At 36.9% G+C, this 21,240-nt stretch overlaps 1 protein-coding gene across 1 annotated transcript in view; it reads right to left on the bottom strand.

The window, feature by feature from the left end:
• col5a3a (collagen, type V, alpha 3a) overlaps window positions 1–20,542 on the bottom strand; it is a 77,048-nt gene extending 56,506 nt beyond the window's left edge. Inside the window, exons 1-4 of the mRNA XM_073838159.1 lie at window positions 20,404–20,542; window positions 6,163–6,330; window positions 5,835–6,048; window positions 2,966–3,128 (exon numbers count right to left, since the gene is read on the bottom strand). Of these exons, the coding sequence (XP_073694260.1) occupies window positions 2,966–3,128; window positions 5,835–6,048; window positions 6,163–6,330; window positions 20,404–20,482 (624 nt within the window). The 5' untranslated portion in view covers window positions 20,483–20,542. The remainder of the gene's footprint in view (window positions 1–2,965; window positions 3,129–5,834; window positions 6,049–6,162; window positions 6,331–20,403) is intronic.
• Window positions 20,543–21,240: the final 698 nt, after the last annotated feature.

The following is a 21,240-nucleotide window of genomic DNA, read 5'->3' as shown; positions in this document are numbered from 1 at the left end:
TCCCCTTTCAAAATCAGGTCATTCTCAGCTTCTTGTCGTTGTGACGAAACACAGTTGATTGACATGAGCGCCTTACCTTAGACCCGCCCTCACCGAGCTGAAACAGTCCGAATACGATAGCCACTGTCAGGTGCAGAGGAAGACTCTAATTGAGCGATTGAGTTGTTCTGTTGTTGGATGTAATAATTAAGAGGCAGAGGACAACATTACTTTCATTTTTAAAAAGAAAGTGCCGATCCTAATCTACATATGCATCTAAACTCGTGTGAATCATTTGTGATGCAGCTTCACCCACAGCAGAAATGAGAATAAGGGTTTTTTATGCATCTTTGCAAATGGCCTTTCTTAATAATGTGCTTGTTGGCAAGTTTCGCAGATAAACGTGGCTAAATGCAGCTAAACACGGCTAAAGTAAACATTACAGCTCGTAATCCCTCAGCAGAGAGGGGCGGGGCAAGCAGAGCTCATTTGCATTTAAAGGGCCCATGCAATAAAATGAGCTGATATTTTGCAGAGCTGATTTTGACAAGGTAAAAGGGTGTTTTTTATATTACTATTGGGAATTTTTAACCAAAGTATATTAAAGACTTTTCATTAAGACCCTAAAGAATCATATGAACTTGTGGACATCCGATGACCCCTTTAAGATATTTCTTTGTACACAAAAAGTATTCTTGTGGTTGAACCACCGATGTTTCTTACTATGTTCCTTACTATGTTTCTGTGTCTTGAATGTGGTAGTACTGCTGCTGTCTATGCAGGCTCAGAAAGTGCTTGGATTTCACCAAAAATGTCTTAATTTGTGTTCTGAAGATGAACGAAGTTCTTACGGGTTTGGAAGGACATGAGGGTGAGTAATTAATGACAGAATTTTCATTTTTGGATGAACTGTCCCTTTAATAACAACTTAAATTTAGGTTACAGCACAACTTTAGAACTTTAATGACATGGTGTCTGTTTGTTTAGTCATTTTGTCACTTTCATTATATTGAAAAACAATGGCCATGTTATTCAACATTTTATCTTTGTGTTCTATTATGTAAAGAAAGTCATAGTAGTTTTGACTGATGTGGGGGTGAGTAAAACATAACAAAATCTAAACTATCCCTTTAAGGTGTGTTCATGCTTGGAAAAACAATTCCAATTCTCATTAAAACACTCTTCAGCAACAGTTTTTATTGCATTAAAGGAATATTTCACCCAAAACAAAAGAAAATTAATTAAATGTTTACTCACTCTCAGGTGAGTAATCTCTCCAAACCAGTAACACCTTCGTTATCTTCAGTGCAAAAATTAAGATATTTTTGATGAAATTTTTGCTTTCTTTGCACACAAAAAGTATTCTCGTAGCTTCATAAAATTACGACTGTACCACTGATGTCACATGGACTTTTTTAATGATGTCCTTACTACCTTTCTGGGCCTTGAAATTGGTAGTTGAGTTGTTGTCCATGCAGGGTCTGAAAGCTCTTGGATTTCATCAAAATTATCTTAATTTGTGCTCTAAAGATGAACAAAAGTCTTGTGGGTTTGGAACGACATAAGGCCGAGTAATTAATGACAGAATTTTTGATTTTCCGAATTTATGGGTGAACTATCCCTTTAAATGAAATATCTAAAACTGCCCAAATCTGGACACAAGTAGAAAGGGTAAAAGGTCATGTAAAGAAAACAAATATTAGTGAATGTGTGCTCAATCAGGCCGCACTAATTCAAAGGTGAGCTAGGTGGCACTTCCAGGTATTCTCTAGAATTGGAAACAAGCCTGAACAGCACCTATTTATTCCTCTCTGTGGAGACAAGACCCTAATTTAAGCAGCCCAGACAACTGCCTCTGATCCACTCTATTTCAAACTATTCAATTAAACATAAAACAAACAGACTGCCATGGCTTATTTCATTAAAGCAAAGGCAGAGGCATAAATATATATGAATTTTGTATGAACTCAAATTACGCTGATCTGAGATTCCCTGTCACCTCTCAAGAGAAATATCTTGTTTGCTGTTTGTTTGAGAGTCACAGGGGAGCATGATGAGCAAATACTGCAGCATTTATAAAGAAGTTGAAGAGAAGAGGATTGGGGGAATATGAAACTGCAGCACAGAGAATGTGTTAATAAGCACAAGAAAGCCTATTAAGCACACATAGCCAGTACAGAACATCTCTGGGTCATATTTCACCCCAGCCCAAGCACAAATGATATTTGTAAAGCAACAAATAATGATGTAAATGAATAAATACAGGTTACTTACATTGGAAAATATTTTACAGCATTATATTATTATGTATTTAATTTATAATTACAATAATTTATAATTATTACATTAATAAGAATGTGATGAGAATCATTGTTTTAAATAAAAATGACAAATATTACAAAAGTAAAATTTTTAAATAGGGCTGCGTTATTGTTAAAATTGTCATAACAGTATATTCATAAAAATGACCCCATTCAAAAGTTTTCATACACTTAATTCTTAACACTGTGTTGTAAGCTGAATGATGCACAGCTGTGTTTATTTGTTTAGTGGTAGTTGTTAATGAGTCCCTTGTTTGTCCTGAACAGTTAAAATATTTAACTGTTCATTAAGAGCCAGGGGCTATTCTTTTGAACAGAATGAAGATGGGTACATTTAGCTTATTTTGCTTAAATACCATATTTGTTTTTATTTAGTACTGCCCTTAAGAAGCTACAGAAGATACTTTCTAAAAAAAAAAAGTTTTGTATGATCCCTCTTATTTTGGTAAAATAATTCATATTTTCCAGATTCTGCAAGGTGTATGTAAACTTTTGACTTCAACTATAAATTATATAAATTTGGTACATTTTGGACTACAGGCCAAGTTAAACATTAATTAGTTACATTTTACTCTCTTAACCTGTGGTGTCTTGCATTAAGAAAACCTTAACCTGCCCTAATTGGACTATTTGTGCAATAAATATTCTTGTATTCCATTTCATACCTCAAATACTTCCTCATCTAGCAAGCGCGTCCCAAACACAATGACTCCATCCGTGCTGACCACAGGGTTGTCTCCACGCATCAATTCCAGCATCTGCACCTTCTTACAGTCCAGGTACAGCGTAACAGACCTGCCCTCCACGCTGTAGGCTATCCGATGCCATCTGAGAAGAGATGACAGCAGGGTTAATCAGTGTCAACAACAGCAGAGCTTTATCACAGTACTAACCCAGGGCTAAAAGTGATATTTACTGCTGTTCCAGGAGCATGGCTATTAGAAATGGATTATGGGTCGCTTAAATGAGAAAGAACATTCTATAAATGGACACTGTGATGCTGTGCTACCATAGCCAGATGAGGAGCCTAGCTGAAAATTTTATTTTTATTCTGCAAGAGCCATTTTAAAATAGCTCTCATCCTCCAACAATTATACATGTTGGAATCCGTCTACTCACAATAATTTATTAATGAATGCAAGGCATGATTCATAGTGCATAACAGAGCGGATACTAAGTATATCCAACTGGGGAATACTAAGTATTTTCCTACATGATCTCATGACAAAAAAGTACCTGTGGGAACTTATTCGCAAGATGTACCAATAAGTACATATCACTGCAGTTTCCAACAGAAATGAACACTAGAGGCGGTAAAACAGTGAGCACTTGTAATTGTTTTCATACACAGTTATGATTACAGCTCCATATGTTTCACTTTCCAGACATAACAAGCTTGCTCGGTAGATCAGCCGGCACAGAATTGGACTTAGGATGCGGAATCCTTGGGTACAAATCCCATGAAAAACATGACTCATGATGAAAAAGCTGAAAGATGAGACAGTGTATGCTTGCGATTGCATATTTACGCATGGTCACTTTTGTTATGTGTAGTGCAGAGCATTAGAGTTATAGCGCCACTCAACAGACATTTCAAGTCAGAACTGCGGTGACATAAAAAAAAACGACGTCACATAAAACGTACCATTTGTACTTGTTTAGTGCCACTCAGTGGACATATCACATCGAATATGTCACAAAATGTAAATTTCGCATCTTGCAAAAAAGTTCCCACGAGTACGTTTTATGTCATGAGATCATTCTGTATCCTGTTCCACTATGAAATACATCAGATTATAGAAGTAAAATGGGTTGTGAGCTGCAAATCTCATCGTTTACAAACAAAGAAAACTTCAGGGCACTTCAGGGCTACAAAGACTGCATGAAAACACTCACTTCATTTTAAAATAGCTCTCATCCTCCAACAATTATACATGCTGGAATCCGTCTACTCGCAATAATGTATTAATGAATGCAAGGCATGATTCATACTGCATAATAGAGCGGATACTAAGTATATACAACTGGGGAATGCTAAGTATTTTCCTACCTGATCTCATAACAAAAACGTATCTGTGGGAACTTATTCACAAGATGTACCAGTAAGTACATATCACTGCAGTTTCCAACAGAAATGATCACTAGAGATGGTAAAAGAGTGAGCACTTGTAATTGTTTTCATACACAGTTATGATTACAGCTCTATATGTTTCGCTTTCTGGACGTAACAAGCTTGCTCGGTAGCTCAGCCGGCACAGAGTTGGACTTAGGATGCGGAATCCTTGGGTACAAATCCCATGAAAAACATGACTTATGATGAAAAAGCTGAAAGATGAGAAATAGAAAAACAAGCTAAAACAACATGCTTGCGCTTGCATATTTATGCCACAGTCACTTTTATTTCTACTATCGGGTAAGATTAGGTGTAGTGCAGAGCATTAGAGTTATAGCACCACTCAACGGAAATTTCAAGTCAGAACTGCGGTAATGTGTAAAAATCAACGTCACATAAAATGTACCATTTGTACTCGTTTAGTGCCACTCAGTGGACATTTCACATCGAATATGTCACGAAATGTACATGGCGGTATGTATTTCACATCTAAAGTAAATAAGTACATATCACTGCAGTTTCCGACAGATATGAACACAAGAGGCGGTAAAACAGTGAGTACTTGTAATCGTTTTCATACACAGTTATGATTACAGCTCCATATGTTTCGCTTTCCGGACGTTACAAGCTTGCTCGGTAGCTCAGCCGGCACAGAATTGGACTTAGGATGCGAAATCCTTGGGTACAAATCTCATGAAAAACATGACTTATGATCCAAGAGCTGAAAGATGAGAAGTAGAAAAACAAGCTAAAACAGTATGCTTGCAATTGCATATTTACGCCACAGTCACTTTTGTTTATACTATCGGGTGGGATTAGGTGTAGTTCAGAACATTAGAGTTATAGCGCCTCTCAATGGACATTTCAAGTCAGAACTGCGGTGACGCGTAATAAACCAACATCACATAAAATCATAACGTATCATTTGTACTCATTTAGTGCCACTCAGTGGACATTTCACATCGAATATGTCACAAAATGTACAGTGGCACAGAATTGGACTTAAGATGAGGAATCCTTGGGTACAAATCCCATGAAAAACATAACTCACGATGAATGAGTTGAATAATGAGACATCGAAAAACAAGCTAAACCAGTATGCTTGCAATTGCATATTTATGCCACGGTCGCCTTTGTTCATACTGTCGGGTAGGATTAGGTGTAGTGCAGAGCATTAGCGTTATAGTGCCCCTCAGTGGACATTTTACATCGAATATGCCACGAAACGTACATAACGGTACGTATTTTGCATCTTGTGAAAAAGTTCCCACAAGTAAGTTTTCGTCATGAGCTCATCCTGTATCCTGTTTTGATATTAAATACATCAGATTATAGAAGTAAAATGGGTTGTGAGCTGCAAATCTCATCATTTATAAACAAAGAAAACTTCAGGGATACTAAGACTGAATGAAAACACTCACTTCCCGTCAGCCAGATTGATTTTCTTAAAAATGGGGTAGAGATCTGGAGCTGGCTGGCCTTGGTGATCTTCATAGAGGAATACGGGCGATCGGCCCATCTCCAGCCCCAGCTGTTGGACTCCCTGCTCATCATACAAAGACACCAAGAAGAACTGAGAGTTCTTCTTAGCCTTGACCGTGGTCATCAGAGAGAAGTTCTCGGGGAAGGCAGAATCTATAAAGAAAACAGTAAAGTGTTGTTCACATATAATATATTGCTCTTCAGAAAAAAAATCCATGGCCTTATATGCTGGTAGGGTTGTCAAAGTGCATTTCAAAGAGTCCATACCTGGAAAGAACTGTTTTGTTGGGGCGCTGAGTTGAATCTTTTTGTCTATCCTATACGCAATGTCTGTTTCTGATGTGTCCTTTCTCTCGGTGCAAAGGCCGGCCTCTGCTGATACTCCCTCCATGTCTTCAGACAGCTCCAGTACCCGTAATACATCGATCAGATTAGCTGTACACAAAGGAGAAAAAAAAATGTAGTTTAATTTATAGGCTGCTGCATCAGCAGCATCAAACACATACATTGTGGTACATCTTTGCGCACAGAAAGTATTCTCGTAACTTCATTAAATTACGGTTGATGTCACTTGGACTGTTTTAACAACGTCCTTACTACCTTTCTAGGCCTTAAACGTGCCAGTTGCATTGCTGTCTATACACTTCAGAAAACTCTCGGATTTCATTAAAAATATCTCAGTTTGTGTTCCAAAGATGAATGAAGGTCTTTACGGGTTTGGAACAACATAAGGGTGAGTAATTAATGGCTGGGTTTACATTTTTGGATCAACTATCCCTTTAAGTTTTGTGCTATGACGCTATTCGATGTTGCATGCATCAGTATCAAAAGTTAGGAATACTACAAGGAATGCAAAGTACAAACTAGAGCCTGATGGCCCTGCAGCTGCATTATTCGCTAGGCCAATCCCCTTTGGGTCACAGCAAGATCGAACAACAAGCTGGGAGTTTGGCTGCCGTTAGTTTGCTGATTTGCAGCCAGCTTAAAGTGTGTCGATCTACTTGGAAGCTTCAAGATGCAGTCACGTTCAAATCAAGGCCACAGCTGGTTACTGGATGAGGTGTCATTATGGGATAGAGTTATGACACATAGTCTAGCCTGAGATAGTTAAACACACACCTGACAGGTGACACCTGCCAGCGCCTCTTTTCAAAAAATGTCTCCCTGACTTCCACTATCTAATGTTTATGATCACTTGAAATGCATTCACAGGAAAGTTGTAAGTTGTAACACTTTATAGCATTTTTAAATAACTGCTGTTGATGTTTTATTGAATTACAGTTTTAATGAATCTGTAATTGCACAGGTTAATCTAACGAGGCTAACCGTAGTGGCTTCTTTTGACTAAACAAAATCTTTGGCATGTGTGTCAGCTGAAACAAGCATCCTAAATTTAAATTGCCCTCCTGTTTCCATGGCCCTCCTTTCTTTCCTCTGTTAATTAAACATGTGGGAAGAATTTGTCCATGCCAGCCAACTGCCTGCCTGAAAAAAATAGTGCTGCATTTTATGGCATTATTTATTTGTTTAGCAGATGCCTTTATATTGGGTTGGCTCAAAGCATGGCAACAGACTTGTAAAAAGGCAGTGCTAAAATCCGGGCGAGCCTCAAACACAATGGAAAACATCAGGTATTCATTTAACGGTACTTCAGACAGGGTTGTGTCAATATGTTGCGCCATATATTACATTACACAGGCCTTGAAAATAAAGTTTTCGGCTCAATGCCCATTGTCTCACAAACACGCATAAACGTGCCACCCAACTCAGCCACATCTGTTAATGTTCAATGGTTTAAGTTCATCAGTCTGGGGTGAAATGTATTTGACAGTTCAGTAAATCTGTCTGTGTTACTAAGTGGGAAATGGATGATTGGAAAAATCCAGCCACTTTGAGAGAACCAGTGTCTGTTTATTTTCTTCCTATACACTGTTCTTATGCCTTCATTTTAATAAACATGTAAACATGCATTTGTAGACACATATGCATAAGTGCATGCAGAAACAGGTCAGAAAGTCAGTGGTGTTTATGTGTCTGAGCAGCCATGTAATCTGCATCAGAACAGGCCCAATTATCCGGGGACTCTAGTAGGGTTCAGCCTTGCAAATGTCAGACATCTAGACTCGACATCTCAGCCAAAACCATAATTCTGACTGCTGCCTAATCCAAAAGCAGTCAATTGTGAAGTCTAACAAAACAAGGAATTTCCCCTGGCAATGCCTTTGAAATCTATATGTACACAACCATTCAAAAGGTTGAAAGAAAATAACGCTATTTTTTAAATAAATCTTGTTTTTTTAAATAAATCTTTTGAACCAAATAATCCTGAAAAATCAATTACAGTTTGCAAAAAACATACTGCCATCCAAAAGTTTAGGATCAGTAAGACATGTAATGTTTATTAAAGATGTTTGATCAAAACAATAATATTGCAAAATGTTATTACTATATAAAAGAATGGTTTCTATTTGAATATACATTAAATATTTTTTATTCTTATAATGCAAAGCTATATTTTCATCAGTCATTACTTCAGTATTTAGTGTAACATGAATCTTCAGAAATTCTAATATACTGATTTATTATTAGAATTATCAATGTTGGCAACAGTTGTGCTACCAAATATTTTTTTGAAACCTACTTTTTTCATGATTTTTTAATGAATAAAAAGTTACAAAACAGCATTTATTCAAAATATAAATCTTTTCTAACAATATGTCTTTGCTATCACTTTTTATCAATTTGACAAATTTTTTGCTGAATAAAAGTATTAATTTCTTTCAAATAAAGAAAGAACAAAAATTTACTGACCATAAACTTTTGAACAGTAGTGTATATTGTTAGAAAAGATTTCTATTTCAAATAAATGCCGTTCTTTTTAACTTTTTATTCATCAAAGAATCCTGAAAAAACCACGTTCCAAAAAAAATATTAAGTACCACAACTATTTCCAGCACTGATAATAAATCAGCATATTAGAATGAATTCTGAAGGATCATGTGACGCCGAATAAAATTCACAGAATAAAATTCTTTGATCACAGAAATAAATTTGATTTTTAATGTATACTAAAATAGAAACCATTATTTTATACACTAATAATATTTTGCAATATTATATTTTTTTCTGTATTTTTGATCAAATAAATGTGGTATTGATGAGCATTAGAAACTTATTTAAAATACATTAAAAATTTTACTGATCCCAAAATTTTGTCCAGCACTGTATTAAGCACCACAATTTTTTCAACATTGATAATAATGAGACTTTTTTAACAGCAAATCAGCATATTAGAATGATTTCGGAAGGATCATGTGACACTGAAGACTGGAGTAATGGTGCTGAAAATTCAGCTTTGCATCACAGGAATGAATTACATTTGAAAATATATTCAAATAGAAAACAGTTGTTTTAAATTGTAATAATATTTCACAATATTGTTTTTACTGTATTTTATCAAACAAATGTAGCGCTATAAAATCTTACCAAACCCAAACTTTTGAACAGTTGTGTGTTTGTGCATGTGTATATATTTCTTTAAACCAGTCACCATTTTCTTCTTTTAAAAAATAAACCTTTTAGCTTTTTGTACTTTTATTTTATAATTCTGCTATTTGACAAATGCATTTCCATTTTCTGTTAATACCTCAAAAACTGTACACATTAAAATAATAAATTATAAAATGATGATCTGTAGTGTCGATTTGAAAACTTCATATCTACCCACCTACAGTTGAGATAATACCTTGTGCTCAGAGTGACAATATAAGTTGTTTACCAAATAGTTGGAATGAAATTCTAGAGGGAATAGGTGAAACAAAGCACCGTTAAATATCTGCCCTCTGACCTGAGAGAAATTCACATGACAGTAATAACAGTGGTCTAATGGTTTGAGAACAGGAGGAGAAATGCCTCCTCTGAGTGAGAATTCTTCCAACACATTCCCAAGATACCCACCAACTCATAGTGAACATTTTCCAGAATGCTCTCCTAACAAAGCATCCCTGACACAGGCCGTCATGTTACTTTTAAAAGAAATGCACTTAAAGGTGCATCAACATTTATGACATTAAACCATAACATTTCAAACTAACTGAAATATTCAGTGAAGTAAGCAAAAATGGGAAACCAGACAATAATGCCAAATGACCTTAAATGGTCACAAAGCGTTTACAAAGACATCAGCAGGATATCAAATGAAAAAAGCATTCCTAACATGCCCAACATAAACCCTGGTTAACAAATCATTTACAAAATAGGTTCTTCTCTACTGAGATCTCCTTAGGTCTAGGGAATGTTCCTCCCCCCCAGCATCATGAAGAGGCCTGGGGCAGGTGGCTGGACGCCATGTTGGATATCCGGAGCCAGTCCAGAAGCAACATGCTGATGCTCTGCATATCCGCCAAGAGCCAAACCCGAGCCAAGTCTACAAATCACTTTCATCAGAGGTTGTGAAACCCAAGGCGGTGCACCACCTGTCTGTTTTATTCACCTGTACGCTTCAGCCAAGTGCTGCTCTCACAGATCTACCTGTAGCTATGTCACCTACACCTGTCTGGCACATCTCAAAATGCTTCGTCTGGGGGAGATGGCTTTCCAGCATCACCTCAAATAACTGCTAAACGAATGTAAGATTTATGTGAGCTGAACACAAATTTGTAGCAAATGCAAATAACCTAGAATTTTTGATGAGTGAACCTACTTAACCCATAAACACATTTATGTGTGTATCCAGCCAAAACGGTGTGAATTTCTTTCTTATGCTGAATACAAAAGAAGACATTTTTAAAAATGTGGGTAACCACATTGGGGGAAAAATACTAAGGAAGTCAATGGAGACCAGTCACAAGAAGATATAATGGACGCCAATGGTGCCCCCAAGTTTGAATTTCCAAAATGCATTTTAAATGCAGCTTCAAATGGCTCTAAATAATCCCAGCCAAGGAAAAAGGGTCTTATCTAGCAAAAGATCCGTCGATTTCAAAACAAATTGACAATTTATATACTTTTTAACCTCAAATGCTGGTGTTTTCTAAGTCTGCGTAAACTCTGTTATTTTCCGGTTGAATACAGTTAGGGTATGTCAAAAAATTCCCATCTAGGTTTCTTCCCCAACTTAAAAATCGTCCCAAATCGCTGCAGAAGTACCAAACCAGTGTTTACAAAGGGAACATGCAAAGTAGATCAAACGCCCTTTACAAAAAAAGATAAAAGAGCAGTGTAGGACAATTTTGACGTTAAAGAAGAAAATGAGACAGGAGTTTTTGGACATACCCCAACTCTAATGACGGGGAAAAAAACTGAGTTCTCGCAGACTTAGACAAGTTGAGCATTTGAGGTTAAAAAGCATATAAATTATCAATTTGTTTAGAAAAAGACCGATTGTTTCGCTAGATAAGACCCTTCTTCATTGGCTGGGAACGTTTAGAGCCATTTGAAGCTGCTTTTAAACTGCATTTTGGAAGTTCAAACTTGGGGGCACCATTAAAGTCCATTGACAGCGGACAGTGATGTGGAAAGGTGAAGAAACTGTTAATAAAGTCATTAGTTTTGTTTTCTTTGAGCACAAAATATTCTCATAGCTTTGTAAAAGTATGGTTGAACCACTGATGTCACATGGACTTTTTTAAGAATGTCCTCACTATGTGGAAAATTTACATTGATGTCTATGGAGGTCGGAAAGCTCTCAGATTTCATCAAAAATATCTTACTTTGTGTTTCGAGATGGGTCTTATGGGTTTGGAACGATGTGGAGGTGAGTAATTAAAAGAGAAGTTCACTTCCAGAACAAAAATTTACAGATAATTTACTCACCTCCTTGTCATCCAAGGTGATCATGTCTTTCTTTCTTCAGTCAATAAGAAATTATGTTTCTTGAGGAAAAAAAAATCAGGAATTATCTCCATATAATGGACGTCAATGGTTCCCCCCAAGTTTGTACTTCCAAAATGCAGTTTAAATGCAGCTTCAAATGGCTCTAAATGATCCCAGCTGAGGAAGAAGGGTCTTATCTAGCAAAAGATTGGCCGTTTGTGAAACAAATTGATGATTTATATACTTTTTAATCTCAAACACTCATCTTGTCTAAGTCTGCGTGATCTCCGGTTCAATACGTCCAATACAGTTAGGGTATGTCGGAAAAACTTCCATCTAGTTTTCTTCCCCAACTTCAAAATTGTCTTAAATTGCTGCAGAAGTACCAAACCAGTGTTTACAAAGTGAACATGCAAAGTAGATCAAATAGTCTTTACAAAAAAAGGTAAAACAGAGATTTAGGATGAGTTTGACATTGAAGAAGAAAACGAGACGGTAGTTTTTCGACATACCCTAACTGTATTGACCGGGGGAAAAAAACAGACTTCACGCAGACTAAGACAAGATGAGCATTTGAGGTTAAAAAGAATATAAATTGTCAATTTGTTTAGAAAATAACAGATCGTTTTGCTAAATAAGACCCTTCTTCATCGGCTGGGATCGTTTAGAGCGATTTGAAGCTGCATTTAAACTGCATTTTGGAAGTTCAAACTTGGGGGCACCATAGAAGTCCATTATATGGAGAATTTTTCTGAAATGTTTTCCTCAAGAAACATTATTTCTTATCGACTGAAGAAAGAAAGACATGATATATATATATATATATATATATATATAGAGAGAGAGAGAGAGAGAGAGAGAGAGAGAGAGAGAGAGATAGATATAGATATATATATATAGATATAGATATATACACTTTTACATTTAATTGCAATTAACATGCAGTTAAGTTTCTAAAAACTTTACCTTCAGTTCACACTTAAGCATATAATTTTACACTAAAGTGTGCTTCTTTTTTACAACTTTATCACTTTAATAGATATCTCTCATTGAGTTTGTCACATTACATCCCTCTTTCACTAAGCTGTAGAGGAAAAAACAAAACCACGAACCAACTCAAACACTGCAAATACTATTTTTAGAAATTATATGATTACAATTCTAATCGATCTAATTCAACTCTGAATGAACCAGTGAAGTGCTTTGGTTAAAGTCTATTAAAACATTATGTTACTGATCTAATGTTTGCACAATACGTACTATTATCTGCAACATGATACATTGTGGTTTATACTGGCTGCCCTCGCCATGAACATCCTTTGAGCATCAACCTTGTGTTTCTGCCGTCTCCGCAGTTCTCATATTGTCCTGCGTCTTTATTTACTGAAAGCGGTTCGCTTGGGATAGGAGTCTTGGCTAAATGATTAGCTGTAAAATAAACTATAATTTGAGGGAACTCCCTTTAGTGTTTATCAGTCAGTATATATCCTCCCACACTAACTCGAGACCACAGGAATATTAACCACACCATGAGAATGACTCCAGTGGTCTGGAGTTTCACTCCACAGCTTTTTAAAACATAATACCACAAATACATATTTATTTTTAATGAAACTTATTATGAAACATTATTGTAATTTTACATACAACTAGAGATATCAGTGCTATATCTGTGCAAAACAACATTTAACACCCTTCTGAGGCTGAATATAACTGAATAACTGGTTTTGACCCCTGACCTCAAGGGGCCTGGAGCCAAACCCTGTAGACAGCAGAAGCAATGAAGCGAGAAGAGATGGGACAATGCAGCTCAGACACGTCCCAAAGGCACTCCAAAAAACGCTATCCCAGCTCACCACCCCTTCAGCCTTGGTCAATCTCTAGTTACTCACACTTTAACACTCTTTCCACATTTCCACAAACAAAAAAATGCAGTTCAAATCTCAAATTTCCTTCTGTGCGGTGTCAGATCATATTTCACTTAGTTTGTCTTTCAACATACTCTTTCATTTGTTCATACTTTTCCAAGAAAGCGTAGGATGGTGGTTATATGAGTGGAACTAATCAGCTAAGATCTTCCCAATGGGCTAGCGCTAAATGAAACAGATGGACAAACTGCTCTACAAAAATTTTGAGAGCTTGGAGCACAAACGTGATTGAGATTTGAGCCCGGGTCTGTTTCATGTTATCGCCAAATTTTGGAAGTCGCTCAGAATGGTGGCTGGATGCTGTTAGGGAAAACCTGGAATCTGCCTCACCGCAGCAGCGAAACTCTTTCCCTCTAGGAGTCACACTCCACTAAACTCACAGTTTGGACAGAACCAGATTGTTTAGCACCATCCCATCTTGCACAACATGCAACCAGATTCCCAGCTGAAAATAAAGAAACAGGGAGTTTGGCTTCTCAGCTGCGGAATGGTCCATTTCTCTAGTGTGTTGAGAGTTTGATGGCAGTGGGAGCAGTATGTGGGCTTAGAGACGGCACTGTGGAGCACTGTGGGATACAGTATCCAGCGTACTTAGAGTCTGAGAACTGCTGAGTGGACGGCACTATTGTGCCAGGGAGCTGAGCATCATTACACATCAGTTTCACATTCCTCTGCCTGTAAAGTTTGTTCTGTGATATTTGCTCACTGTGAGACATCCAGCAAGGCCCACTGTAACCGGGGTTCACAAAGGAAACACCTGCATCTCCTCTGTTTCTCGCTGAACACTGCTGTCCCCCACAGCAATATACACATTAAACACACAAACCATTCCAGTCTAAGATAAACCTGACAGAGCTTTGCATTATGCAGTTACTGAGCTATAAATAATGTATGGCAACTTTAAGTAAAGGTAAGATCACATTTATCATTGTTCAGCAGTTTTATAAGCGAAATCCAGTCATTTCAATAAGAATCTACATAATCTAGAATTCCTTGAGAGGGTGAAAAGTTGAAGTTTGATCATGCCTTGTGGACCAAGAGTGATTTCTGTTGCTGGGATTCAATCCAAAGTTGTGAATTTATCTTATGTGCAGTATTGGAATAAACATTTTTGCATAAACATTTGCGAATAAGCAGTGTTTCCATCCAACAAGTCAAAGAGAACAAAACAATCACTTCCTGATAAACTGGCACTGAATATCACTAAGAAACGTAGGAGAAGCCACTGAATATAATAATTGTATAATTTTATAATAAATTACTTGCGCCTAAAAGTGAGCAGACGAAACACAATATATACAGTCATTGATTTCGGAGGTGGATGCCTGCTTTTTGGGAACGCAGTCGTGTAAGAGAGTTCTGGAAGGGAATTATACAAAAATACTTTGGCGACAGACCTTGCTCAGGCATTTAAGAATGATCATAACAACATTTCAGATCCTGTGCAATGAGATCGATCTGTTTGTTAGTCAGATTATGCCGTTCCATAATGCTAAGTCACATGACTTTCTCTACCTGATCTCATGACGAAAACGTACCTGTGGGAACTTTTTTGCAGTATGCGAAATACATACCAATAAGGACATACCACTGCTAAAATATTGAGCACTTGTAATCGTTTTAGTACACAGTTATGACAGATCCATATGTTTCGCTTTCTGGACATAAGTTTTCTCAGTAGCTCAGTCGGCATGGAATTGGACTTAGGATGCGGTATCCTTGGGTATGAATCTCGTGAGAAACATGACTCACAATGAAAGAGCTGAAAGATCAACAAACAAGCTAAAACGGCATGCTTACGATTGCGTTTTTACTTCACATCCACTTTTGTTCATACTACCAAGTAGGTTTAGGTGTAATGCAGATGTTTAAAGCGTCATGGAGCATTAGTCTTATAGCGTCACTCAACGGACATTTCAAGTCAGAACTGCGGTGACACGTACAAAACCAACGTCACAGAAACACACCATAAATACGTTCATCTCTTCAAGGGGAAAAAACTAACATTCTTTGGACCACTCAGTGGACATTTCACATCGAATATGTTACGAAATGTACATGGCGGTACGTATTCCTCGCCTTGCGGAAAAGTTCCCACAAGTACGTTTTAGTCATGAGATCAGGTTGGACTTTTTTGATGCACATGATATTCGGCAAATGCGTTTCCATCTCTCTTTTTTTTGCATTAATGCGTTTTTGCGAAAACCACCTCAAGCGAGCGTGAAAACTTTTTTGCAAAATAAGGGATTTTTTTTCGGAAATTTGGTGTTTCCATCACACGTTTGTGAAATGTGCATAAAAACGGTGATAGAAACAGCATGTATGAGCTGTGCTTCATACAGCCATGCTATGCTATTAAAAATAGACAAGAAATATTTACATTTTGCTAATGTGATGTTTTCAAAGATCCTAAAAACTGTGGCTGTGTGCTGTATTCAATATTGCTTTTGTTTAAGTGGCTCAACACTGACTCAACCAATGGTGTGATTCCAGGTGGAGGCAATACATTTGACCGAACATCAAACATGTAAGACTAGAGTTTGGAGTGTTTGGGAATTTTGCAGCTCCCTTTGGTGTCACTAGTTGTGCGGAAATCTTGTTTGATTATCTACTTGATCTATGATAGGCCGATAGCAATCGCTTTGATTACAATGTTTTTTTATCTAATTAAATTTCATAATCAGATCAAACAGGGTATCACTATTGTTGCTTAAAAGAGTGAAAATGAGAGGAAAGAGTTATTATTGGTCCCAAGAACCAACTGCAAGTTACTTTACTCTAGAACAAGGGTGTCCAATTCTGCTACTGGAGGGCCAATGTCCTGCAGAGTTTAGCTTCAGCCAACTCCAACACACTTTCCTGGAAGTTTCTAGTGAGTCTAAAGAGCTTGGTTAGCTGGTTTTAGGTGTGTTTATTTGGGATTGGAGCTAAACTTTGCAGGACAGTGGCCCTCCAGGAACAGGTTTGGACAACCCTGCTCTAGAACGAGCATTTACTGGAATAGCTTCTGAACATTAATTACCATTGTTTTTAGATTTTATTTCTGACTTGAAATATGTGACCCTGGACCATAAAACCAGTCCTAAATAGCACAGGTATATTTGTAGCAATAGCCAAAAATACATTGTATGGGTGAAAAGTATCGATTTTTCTTTTGTGCCAAAACTCATTAGGTTATTAAGTGTTTCATGTTTCATGAAGATATTTTGTAAATTTCCTACCATAAATACATCAAAACTTAATTTTTGATTAGTAACATGCATTGCTAAGAACTTCATTTGGACAACTTTAAAAGCCTATAGATTCCAAATTTTCAAATAGCTGTTTCTCTGCCAATTCCTTGGCATATCCTAACAAACCATCAATGTAAAGCTTATTTATTCAGCTTTCAGATGATGTATAAATCTCAGTTTCAAAAAACTGACCCTTATGACTGGTTTTGTGGTCCAGGGTCACATATGCTATTGAAGCGTAATCTTGACAAACATTCTTCCCCCATTCAAACAGATAGGAGCTGCACTTCCATGACTAGAAATAGTTTCCCAGGTAGTTACAAATATGCTTACAGAGTAACTATCTTGGGGACTTTGGTGGAAAGCAGCAGGGGAGAAGAGGTTTACATGCTCCTCTTGAAAGATCACAAGGCCTTTGATGCAAAATACAGTATATGGCCATATAGAAAATAGGATGGAGCTCTGCTTCTGTGAGCCAGATGTTTGTATTGTTTCTGGATGGAGGACACATTTCACACAGCAGCACTGATGGCCCAAGTTCCTCAGCAGCAGGGAGGCATGTCTGTTTATAGAAAGAAAGGGCTCTTTTGAATGGAATCTCCCATCCTCATTGGCCTCTTGTCTTCAGATATTCTCATCCATACTGTTTCATATATTTGTTTGTGCAGTGGGATCAAAAAGAACATGCATGGCTGCTCTGCTCCAGGAGTTCCCAAACAGGCCGTGTGAATGGTGAGGATTGAGCATGGACCAGGCACACGTGATAACCATAAAGTGAAGAAGTAACATTAGAAAGAGTCCTCCCACAGTTCTCAGAACTCAAAGCCTTTGAAGAAGATGGGACAGATAGACTGGATATAAATATGGGGAGGAAGAAGGACCAAAGAATCACAAACAGAAAAAAAATTCCTTTGTTCGTCATGTCAGACACCACAACACACTGTGGCTACAAAGTCCTGCAGTTAAACACATGAAACTAACGCCAGACTTTCTTGAGGCGGTCATGGAGATACCCGACAGCTGACTCAACTAACCACATCCTGCTCTGTCATATCAGAATCCACTGCTGTACCAGACAGGAGTGATACCACTGCAACTGCAACTGCATCTGCGCAGATGCCCATCATACTTAAAAGGAAGTCTGACTTCTCCGACCTGATCAACATATACAAGAAATTCATTGCAAATATAAAACCTACTAATTTATCTGTATCTAATTTACTTCAGTGGCATCAGCACTCAAGAACTGCACAAGTTTGTAAAACCTGATGGTTTTGTTCTTCAGCATCTTGAGATTTAATGAAAGCAACAACATCTGAATGTCTGTGCAAGAAGTCATATGATCTAACGTCACTTTGCTTAGTTCAATAGTGATCTAAAAAATAATAAACTTGCTTAAGTTTAGAAAATTCTAAAACTTTATTTGTAGGTTTACAGCCTGCGTGCCTCACTTAAAGGGACATGTGAGCATCAGTAACTTAAAAGCATTGTTATTTTAGTATCATTGAGTTGCTATTATAGTTTCATTAATATTTGAATCAGGTTTTAATTTTATATTTTCCATTTTAATTTAAGTTATTTTTTTAGTAATTTCGTTGTTTTTGTAATTTGTGACCCTGGTCCACAAAACCAATCTTAAAGGGTATATTTGTCAAAATTATAGATTTTTCTTTTATGCCAAAAATCATTAGGATATTAAGTAAAGATTATGTTCCATGAAGATATTTTGTAAATTTCCTACCGTAAATATATCAAAACTTAATTTTCAATTAGTAATATGCATTACTAGAACATCTTTTAGACAATTTTAAAGATGATTTTCTCAATATTTTGATTTTTTTTTTTTTTGCACCCTCAGATTCAAGATTTTCAAATCGTTGTATGTCAGCTAAACATTGTTCTATACTAACAAACCATACATCAATGGAAAGCTTATTTATTCATCTATAAATTTTAAAAACATTGGTTACATTTTAGCCAAATAAAAAGTTGTATGTTTTATCTGTTAACTGGTTTTAATTATAGTTTCAGTTTTAGTTTTAGTGTACTATAATAACCCTGCACTAAACAGTGCTCAGAAAAGGCAGTGATCATATGCTGTCTATATATAATCACTATAAACATGCCACTGACCTTTTCACACTAAACATAGCAGCATGAATATGTAATGCATTGCTTAATACTTTTCATGCATGTCACATACATTAAAGACCACCCCATTTTTGCACAATTAACAAATTACTGCGCAGGGTACATTAATACTGCTGACATCGAAGTTTTTACTTGAAACTACCTACATCTATACAGGCTGGTCTGGGTTATAGTGTTGACATGTATACTAGCATTTGTTCAATAGCAGATTTGGCTAACTGCCCAAGAGGAATTTTAATCTACTGGAGTAGGTCAGTAAGCACTCATTCACCTACATCTCAAGCCAACGTTAAACTGTTTCACAGCAAACTGACATGGGTCACAAGTAAACTCAAACATGACAGTCTGCTGGAGAATTTCATCCTTGACTATTTCAACTATGTGAGTCAGGTAACTACACCTGATCAATGATTAGAACCTAATAAAGCATACCAAAGACAAAAGAGTTATGAAAGCAATTAAAATGGGTATAAAGGAAAAACAGAGGACCATTGGAAGCGTTGTGAATTGTTACACCATCAGTTTAAGCTATTAGAGGGGGTGAAATCACTGTCACACATGACCATCACCCTCCTGAGGTGACAACTAATGTATTGCTTTGTTCAAGGTAATGGATGTTAAATGACAGAACTATATCAAGTATAATTTGAAATCAAACCAAAAGTTTAAAAAAAAATAATTTCTATTGTCTGGATACAGAAATATTGAGCAGACAGTGCATAGACTGACATTTTTTACACAATAAAGGGACTGAGTAACAAACTCAAAAAGTAAAAACTTTTTAAATGAAAAGAGGGTGGGGTTAAATAGGGTCGTGATGGGGTTTACAAACATTTTAGAACATGTAAATTTGATTATAACAAAAAAAAAAAAATAAACAAAACCCACCAAACTCAGTTCAAAGAAGTAACTTTCATTATAAGAAATACTATTCGAAAGCTATAGCCTATAAATTGTTTTAAATAAACTGAATCTATGTTTAAACACTAAACACAGCTGGCAAAGCACCGAATAAATCACGGGAAATAAACATGCAGTCTAAACTAAAGTAGAGTGTTTTGGAAACCGGCCATTTAGGAAACTTAAAAGCGTATTAGTGGCTGTCAGTCATTCTGAAAGTCTCTGAACAAGTTCAAACCGGTGGAACATATAGAACAGTTATCTCCAGCTTGCCCCACATTAATAAAAGCTCGATATAAATGATTAGGGTGAAAAACACGACCGCAAATTCACACAGTAACAAAACATTTTGCGCAACATCTGCAACAAGTGCACAGGAAATAAGTATGCGCCAAGGTTTCAAATTCTGAAAAGGATATTTGTTTGAGAATAAAAAGCACTGTTGAAAACTATTGTTTAAGTTTAAATTTAAGCTACTTTACCTGCATGCGTCGTTGTGGTGCACAGAGAGAGAAGCAGCGGCACTATCGCGCACACCGCAGTCTCCTTCAGCCGCCTCATGTTCAGGACCCGTTACCTCCACTCAAGCGCTTTATCACACAACCGGGAGATTACGACTGAGAAAGCCCAGAAGCCATAAGCGTAAAGAGAGAGAGAGAGAAGCAAGTGCTGCTGCGGTCCCGGTCTGTAGTTGCACAAGATGGAGAGGCTTTTTTTCTGTGAGTATCCTCCTCTCCTCCAAGACCGCTAAGCTCTGTCCCTCTCATTCAGTTTCTGCCTCCTCTCACTCCTTTCCAAACTTTCTCCCCCGTCCCCTCCTCTCCCTCCAATGATGCGTTTATCTCCGATGGTTAACGATGCCTCCAGAGGACACGTGTCAGAAACTAGATGTGTTGTGACGTTGCTGTAATGTGTATATATATATATATTTATATATATATATATATATATATATGTATATATATATAAAATGTAGCCTGTAAAATACATAGAGAGAGTACTGTTCTAAGGCTGAACTAAAGACTAGTTTTGAAGAACTAGGCCTACTTTCCAACTAGTCAGAGACTATATTTCACCCAGCGTAAACAAGCTCAGATCAATATGTACTCAATATTTACTCAAACATTCTAAAGAATATATGTGACCCTGGACCACAAAACCAGTCATAAGGTAAAATTTTACAAAACTGAGATGTATACAACATATGAAAGCTCAATAAATAAGCTTTCTATTGATATATGGTTTGTTACGATAGGACAATATTTGGCCGAGATACATCTATTTGAAAATCTGGAATCTGAGGGTGCAAAAAAATCAAA

Source organism: Garra rufa, chromosome 1, assembly GCF_049309525.1.
Source record: "Garra rufa chromosome 1, GarRuf1.0, whole genome shotgun sequence".
NCBI lineage: Eukaryota > Metazoa > Chordata > Actinopteri > Cypriniformes > Cyprinidae > Garra > Garra rufa.
This window is presented reverse-complemented; position numbering and strand designations above follow the sequence as displayed.